General features: G+C 37.4%; 1 protein-coding gene across 2 annotated transcripts in view; it reads left to right on the top strand.

Annotated features, from left to right (window-relative positions):
- Positions 1-8,807, top strand: part of LOC121371074 (gamma-aminobutyric acid type B receptor subunit 1-like) — a 113,525-nt gene that overhangs the window by 52,284 nt on the left and 52,434 nt on the right. For both annotated transcript variants that reach the window (XM_041496704.1, XM_041496703.1), the window contains 2 exons: positions 6,868-6,969; positions 7,220-7,285. In XM_041496704.1, the coding sequence (XP_041352638.1) occupies positions 6,868-6,969; positions 7,220-7,285 (168 nt within the window). The remainder of the gene's footprint in view (positions 1-6,867; positions 6,970-7,219; positions 7,286-8,807) is intronic.

The raw sequence follows: 8,807 nt of genomic DNA, 5'->3' as shown, positions 1-8,807 counted from the left end.
AGCCTATCATCTTGGACAGATTGTAGGAAGAGCACTGCTGTTCAAAATCTGTCAAAGCGCGTGAAATGCAATGTCCAAGTTTAAAACATTTCAAACGTAGATCCACCTAATTGGGGCACTATGGTCTGTTTTGTTTTTATTACCTACCTTCAAATTATTTTCTAGAAAAATGCATGACACACTCACGAAGCCACACCCACTCTGAGGTTACCAAAATTGGCTGAAGTGCATACATAGCAGTGGTTAACAAGTTAAAACTGGGCACACATTATGAAGAATGTTTAAACGGGGTCGTTTCGTTTAATAGGTACCGTGTAAACGTTTTTTTGAATTCTGTAAATGTGACAGCCCTACTCTTCATTCATATCGACTACAATTCCATTACAATTGCTATGGAAAATAACTGCTTTAGGCCAAATATTGGCTAAATGTGTCCAAAAGTTGGCCGAATCGATGAGATTGTTTTTCTTTGGCCAGACCTTGACCACAGATTAGTAGGCCTACTGTAAAAGATTCAGAAGCTTATTTGATGCCGGACTAGATCGTCTGTATAATTTGCTGATTTTGGCCAAATGTGGCAAAAAAAGGAAACCGAAATGGCAATTTTGACTTAAGTGGGGTCAAGAAGACTGCTAAATTTGGAATCAGCACCACTTTTTACATACAATTTTCATGTTGACCCCCCCCCCCCACACACACACACACATTTGTTTTGCTGGGGGGGGGGGGGAGGGGGCGGGTTACGAGGGGTCATGTTGGACACACCTTATCATAAATCGGTTAGCAACATCCTATTCCTTTTTAAAAAATCCATTTGGAATCATGTTCAAAAATAAAATAAACACTTTTGAAAAAGAGACCAAATGAGAGACTTAGATATATACTGGGCAAGATAAAAACACTGCGTGAATTTCGTATGGGTGGGTGGATGGGGGGAAGGGTAGCCCAGTGGTAAAAGCGTTTCCTTGATGCGTGGTCGGTTTAGGATCGATCCCCATCAGTGGGCCCATTGAGCTCTTTCTCGCTCCAGCCAGTGCACCATGACTGGTACACCAAAGACCGTGGTATGTGCTATCCTGTCTATGGGATGGTGCATATAAAAGATCCCTTGCTGCTAATCGAAAAGTATAGCTCATGAAGTGGCGACAGCGGGTTTCCTCCCTCAATATCTGTGTGGTCCTTAACCATGTGTCTGACGCCATATAACCGTAAATTAAATGTGTTGCGTGCCTCGTTAAATAAACAATTTTTTAAGTACATAACACATTTTTAGTAGCTTATTGGCAAGGTTGTCCATCTAGGTTGTGATCCTACGTATATTTAGATACGATTTTAGGTGACAAACCTTTTACACTACGCCGGGTCCATTATTCAAAGAAAAAAAAGAAAGTTTTTTTCCCCTGTAATAACAAATCTTTGAGTTTTGGCCAAACAAAACAAAAGAGAGCATATATTATAATAGTGAGTTTTGTCATTATCATTAATTATCATAATTAGCCTTTGTGTAGGTTCTACATAGCACTAAAAAGGTTTCCAAAATTCGCCTACTATCTATACATTGGTACTGTACCAAATGAAGCTGTTGTGTCTAGACAGTGATGGAAATCAATTTCTTGATCAAAAATACATGTTTGTCGGACGGGCTGTTACTCAGATTGTAAGCACCAACCACAGAAATGATAAAACCATCAAAGAGTTCCTGAAAAAAGTGTCTACAGCCTATATTATGGGTGCTAAACACATGCAGAAGACACTGCCACTTAACAATGGCTTGTTGAGAGCTATGTCATCAATCGATCCTCGAGCCAGGGGACATAGTGAGGTATTCAAGGCAATGACAAAATTGGGGGAGTATCTGAAACCATTTTTCATTGAGGAAGAGGAAGAGAGCTTATAACTGGAAGTTCTCAAGTACCAGGTAGATGGGACTCTAAAGAAATATGTTGAGGGAGAAAACATTGCGGATTGGTGGGGTCTAATTATTAGTGAAAATAAGTATCCAGCCATCTCAAACATGATCTCTGTCTGTCTCAGCTTCTTCCATGGGCCAATGGTGGAGTCTTCATTCAATTTAATGGGAGACATTATTGACATCCGTTCAACGAGGATGAACATTGCTACATTCAGTGCCATACAAACAGTGAAATATGGCCTGATGTCAAGAAAGATGACATCTCTGGAATATTTCAGAAAAGGGATATTAAACATGATGAAGTTGATAGTTGTCTGTGCCGAAATTTTAAAACTTCTGCTTCTAGTTACATACAAGAAAAGAAAGAAAAGAGAGAAATCTAAGAAGCCAAACTCAGAAGTGTGCGCTGTCAGCAACAAAAGATGGAAAGCAGAGCCCTGCAGAAAAGATCACAAGAACAGGCAGCTAAGGTTGCTAGGCTAGCCCATCAAAAGGCACAGAAAAGAAAGGCCACTGAAATCTGATGCAGTTAGTTGCCAAACGTAAAAAGGCTGCCATAAACAAAAAAACATTTTGATCTGTAACTGAAGTGCAAGAAAAGAGTACCAGTGACATTGGGGGGAGGACACTGAAAAATCTAAGAACCATAATTGTTACCTAACCAAAAATAATTTTATTTAAGTCAACTGTGACACTTTAAGAATCCAATAAATTTATTTTAGAAAATTGTTTTCTAAACTCTGAAATGCCAGGAGACAGCACCTATGAAGTTAGAGAAATGAAAAAAATTTCAAATGTGATTTTCTTTAACCTGAAATGCAAAGAGACGGGGAAAAGATGTTATTATTCTGGGAACACAGTGTAGCAGTACAAACACTCATCCACAGGAAATGCTTGCTTAGCCAGGAGAGTACTTGTGGTAAAAAAAAACAAAAAATCAAGTGAGTATTCCTAAACACCTCCAAATGAAAGGAAGTGTGCATTCTTGCTTGTTTTCCATGAAATATAGCCTTTGATCATGGTCTCTGGCCTCTGTTTTCATTTTTTAAAAATTCAGCTGTTTTTCTCATTTGCCATTCTCATCCCTGGGTACAATGCACATCCATGAGATAACGTCTGTACTTTCAAAACTGCTATTTTTAATTGCTATACCTGTCACCGAACAAGTATTGTGCTTAAATTATCTTAACGAGTGTGTTTTTTAAAACCCAAACTTTTAAAGAATCGTAATATGTGCATTTTGTAACATGCAAGTGTTCAACATGTATTTTATTTAAATAGAGACCTGGTTTTAGCATGTAATACTCATGTACATAAAACTTTTTTCGAAAACATACATGCACAAATATAGCATATTTTCCATGCTCAGAATTTGGTATACTTTTTGTATGTTATATTGAATTGGTTGCTTTGTATAAAAATACTAAAGAAAATTCTGTTGCAATTTTGTCCGAGCGTTTGACAGATTGACTTTACTGCTGCAATTTTTGGAATCAGTACCACTTTTTACATGAAGTAGGCTTGTCAAATCTTCCTTATCTAAACTTCTGATTAAAGCTATCTACCTCTTAGACTAATATTAGTCCAGGCAGTTATGTAAATTTGCATTTTCTTTTTTGCTCAAGTCCGTAAAATGTATTTCTTTTTATTCTTATGACTATCCAGAATTAGAAATCCATTGGTTGCATTTGTTTCAGTCATTTGATCATGGTGGCCATCTTGATATTCAAAATGGCCATCATTTTGGGATATTTTACATATATTTTGACTCCCAGTTAACATAGAAACACAATTCTTGTGTCTATTTATATTTTTGAGGGCAATGAACTCGCTGATAACATTCAAAATGGCCGCCAATTAAATATTCTTATATATATATTTACTCACAGTTGACCCACAACAACAATTTAGGTATATGTTTACATTTATGAGCTCAGTGAATTAAGCTTTGAAAACAAAAATTGTTGTCTGACCTAAGCATCCATCTTGAAATTCATTTTAATAAATTTTTCGATATATCTCAACTCTCGGTTAACATAGAAACACAATATTTTTTGTCTGTATGTACATTTATGTAGCCATGAATTTATTGACGACATTTTTATAGTCATCCAATTGTAGCAGCCATCTTGAAATTCAAAATGGCCACCATTTTAATGTATTTTTAAAATATCGTAACTTCCGGTTAAGGCAGAAGCACAATTATTTTTGTCTGTACATTTTTAGGATCAATGAATAACCATCCTCCAGGCATGGAACCACGTTAAAAATTCAAAATGAAAGCCATATGGAGATTTAAAAATGGCCACCAATTTTATCATTTGGCAAATACTTTTCCTCCTAGTCCACATACATTTTATGTGAAATAATGAAAATATTGAATTACTAATGACTTTCATGTTCTAGATTTTAAACTAATGGAATAGAGGAACAGACCAATTGTAAACAGTAATTCACAATGACACATTAACAGGGCTTACCATTTAGTATCTGGCTAACTGAATGTTGTTTAAATTAGCCACTTTTTTAATAATGGAATCCTAAGCTAGGATATTTGCTTGGAGATATGCTCTTTGGGTATGCTGTTATTAGATATTTGGCAGTGTTTCCACACTTTGGTTTGGTGATGGTGTCTTGAACTTCTATCCTATCAGAATAGCTGCATCAATTATACAAATGACCTTTGAGCTTAGTACCTTGGAGTACTGACCTCTTTATATGATTCATCAGTAATTCCAAGCTGGCTAAAAACTTCAAATATAGCCAGTGGAGCTTTCCCGAATACATTCAATAACATTTGTTTGCATATACCATCACTTTGTCCTGTTGTGTCACATCCAGTTACTACATGCAACCCTGGTAATGTTAATTTTCTTTCTGAACCCAGTTCATCATCAGTTAACTGCATGTTGATCTGGTTGCGACTTACGTCTGTACCGATAATTAGTGAGATCAGTGTGTGTGATCTACTCAGGGTAAGAACTAAGTCTGTGACTGGTGCAGAAATTCACTTCTAATCTGCCATATATGTTGTCAGTGAACAGAAGCATTTCCTGCATGCTTTGTTTCAATTAGATGGTTACATGGGTGTAAGATTTATTTTTTAACACAATAATATTTATGAAAGATGACATCAGATATTTCCACTAACCAAGCTACAGATTTTCAAAGCTATCTCAGCGCTACGATATCGAAAACTATTGCAGGCCATGATGTGACAATGACACATGATTCCTCATACTCGTGAAGTAATCGGGCCAGGCAATGAGGTGGATTTCTACATCAAAGACACAGACTGTTGGGTTTTTATCACCATTAGGATACACAAATAATTATATGTAAATTACAACCAGATCAACCTGCAAACATTGTATAAAGAACTGTATCCAGATATAGACTCGGTTTACCAGATGTTTATGCTGTAACTGAATATGATACAACAGAACAATTGGTGATGGTGGACATCAATAAAGAGAATTCAATGTATTCACGAAAGCTCCATATGTAAGTAAGACCAAAGTCAGGTTGGAATCGGTGATGAACTATACAAAGAGGTCAGTGAAAAATGTGAAGATTTTAATGCACGGAACTAAGCACAAGGGTCATTTCTACAACTGATGCAGCTACTCAAGATGAAAAGTTCAAGAAAGCATCACCAAACTAAAGTGTGGAAACACCGTCACCTACCTCTGGGGTATGAAAACAGCATACCCAAAGAAGAAATCTCCAAGCACATTTCTGAGCTCAAGATGCCATGCTACATTTGGACATTCTTGATCCATGAAAACTTGGTTGAGTCAATGTGGTTGGTATCTTTGTGACTGCTGTTGGAGGTGCAGGCTCAACCAGAATCTGTGGTAGAACTGATCAGATACAATTGTGGTGTCAGTAAGTGTTGAGATAGATGTACTGTAATTTAGTGTAAGCGACACAACCTTCAATGTACAGAGCGTTGCAAACGTGAAACTGATGCGGACTGCTGCAATGTGCATACTATTACAGATGCCTAATATGCCACTATATATTGCAATTTACAGATTGTATATTCCTTTATTTCATTAGTTTGTCATTAGTATTGCAATATTATAATTATTTGACCTAAAAATGTACTAATGAACACAAAAGTTGGATGACTATAAATCTAAAGAATTAGATTCATTGACCACTGAAATATACAGCTAGACAACAAAATTGTGCTTCTCTATTAACCATGAGTTGAGATATAAGACAAATGTATTAAAATGGCGGCCATATTGAATTTCAAGATTGTTTTCTCGATTCAATGACTATATAAATGAAAACCATCCAATGCATGGAATACAGAAATGTACATGGACACAAAATTATGCTTCCATGTCAACCGGGAGTTGAGATATTAAAATATATATATACTAAAGTGGTAGCCATTTTGAATTTTAAGATGGCTGCCAAGATCAGACAACAATTTTCCTTTTTACAAAATAATCATCTGAGCTCATAGATATAAACTGAACCCAAAATTATTTTTCTGTGCTTAATGGGAGTAAAGATAGAGAAAAAAATATAATGGAATGACGTCCATTTTGAATTTCAAGATGGTTGCCATGTGAAATGAATACTAATTTTTTTTTTTTTAATTCACGAACATAATATGTTTAAATAGACCCCAAAAATATGTTTCTATGTCAAATGGGAGTGGAGATATATAGAGACATTATATGAAAATGACGGCCATTTTGAATTTCAAGATGGCTGACATGATAGTGGTCAGAAAAAATGCTACCAATGGATTTCTAGTTCAGGTAGGTCATGGGAACATATAACCAAAATTTTATTAACTTGAGCAAAAAAAAATGCAACCTTCAAAAAATTAACATAACTCCCTAGACATATGCTCTATAATTATATTCCTTATACGGTATATCTATTCATCTCTGAATTATAATTTTCATGCAGTGTCTCTATTTTACTATTAGTTGATGGAACATATTGAAACAGTCTTATATAAGTCAAACATTGAAGTAATCGGGAAGCACCCATTCAGGGAAAGCCCCAAAGAGGCTGTTCAAAGATTAAAGGTAAGATAATCATAATTGTGTTGCTTATTATCAGTGTTAGGTTTGCTTTATTTCCAGTGTTTGAAGTGGCAGTCCTCCTACAGGCAAAACAACTTGCACTGACTCCACATTGTGCAAACACACAAGTTTAATAAAAGTGTTAATATTTCAGATTATTTCTTTGTCGTTAAAATAATAATGATACAACAGAAACAGGTGTGTTTAAAAAAAACAAAAAAAACAAGTTTGAATAACTATTCTTATTTTGCAGGCAATGGATGCAAGAATTATCATTGGTGCCTTTTATGAAAAAAAAGGTAGACAGGTGTTCTGTGAGGTCAGTCACATTGAATCAAAGGCATGTTTGGGAAGAACGAATAATATGGAAATAAGTTAAATCATTTTACTAGAGACCGCCTTCCTAAACATGCTATAGCTCGTATTGATGTTCTTGCTAGCCTTTTTAACAGAGGGATACAAACACTACTAGCATAAACCTGTCAGTAGCAACAAGAATTTTAACACGTTCAAAGTATTTGTTTATAAATAATATGAAATGGCATTCGGTCGGTTTGATCTATTTGCCAGAGACATCGAAGGCACTGTAAGTAATATCTGAATTAAATGCGGTTAAAGTTATTGTTCATTGTGTTTTAATTAAATCTTAAATTTAACTCTGGCCTTTTTATATACTACCCAGGGGGCAAAACACTTCTTTTTTTTCTTTTCTTTTTTTAAATGGATCTGGCGTGCTGTAAAAGGTTTGCCACCTAAAATCATATCTACATATATCTAGGATCACGACCTAGGTCGACAACCTTGCCAACAAGCTACTGATTTTTTTTTAATTCTCCGTTAAATAAGATGCCCCTCTGCGAAATTCACTCAGTGTTTTCCATTCGCCCAGTAGTCCGTCACCGATTTGTTATCGATGCCACGCCTCACAATTGTGCAGCGTGAACGTGCCGTCGGCATGTTGCACGCGGAAACGTCAGTAGCTGACGTTGACGTTGGGTTGCAGTCGACGGGCAATTTATGATCTGCGAACACGATTACAACAAACGGTCATCACAGCTGATCGCCCCCGACGTCACAGGCAGATTACCATCATATTGTGTTCCGTCACCTCCGCAACCGTTTCATGACAGCTACAGTAATGAACTTTTAAGATGTCGGGTGTCCGCACAGACGATCCGAAATCGGCTGAGAACCACACACTTCCACGCGTGGCGCCCATATGTTGGACCCATTTTGACCCAATTTCATCGACGTCAACGTCAACTGTGGGCACAACGCCACTTGTGATGGATTCACACTGATTCGATTTGTCGATGGCTGTCAGAGGGTTTGGAGACGACGTAGTGAACATCATGTTCAGTGTTGTGTCAGTGAAGTTGACAGATTCGAAGGCGGAAGTGTAATGGTTTCGGGTGCTTTGTGTGGAAATGGACGTTCTCGTCTTCTTTTCACCCGTGGCAACCTCAACACTGCTGCATACCGTGACCAGGTGCTGGCCCAGGGACTTGCGCACTTCATGGCAGCTCATGGTCTAGGCCTGATCGTTCAGCATGACAACGCCAGGCCCCACACGGCCATCTTGACAAGGGATTGCCTGAGTAATGCAGGCATCAATGTCATTGATTACTCACCAAGGTCGCCCGACTAGAATCCCATCGAGCATGTCTGGGATGTGCTGGGTAGACGCCTGCGCACTCTCTGGAACCCTCCAGAAACTTTGTGCGTCATTAGTGGAACAGTGGCGCCGTATCCCTAATGCATTCTTTACATGCATCATGCAGTCAATGAGGAGGCGTTGCCTTGCAGTTCTGGGTGCACATGGAGTGTATACGCGCTATACT

Source organism: Gigantopelta aegis, chromosome 4 (genome assembly GCF_016097555.1).
Source record: "Gigantopelta aegis isolate Gae_Host chromosome 4, Gae_host_genome, whole genome shotgun sequence".
Taxonomy (NCBI): domain Eukaryota; kingdom Metazoa; phylum Mollusca; class Gastropoda; order Neomphalida; family Peltospiridae; genus Gigantopelta; species Gigantopelta aegis.
The sequence above is the reverse complement of the archived record's forward strand: the minus strand, read 5'-3'. Positions and strand labels throughout refer to the sequence as shown.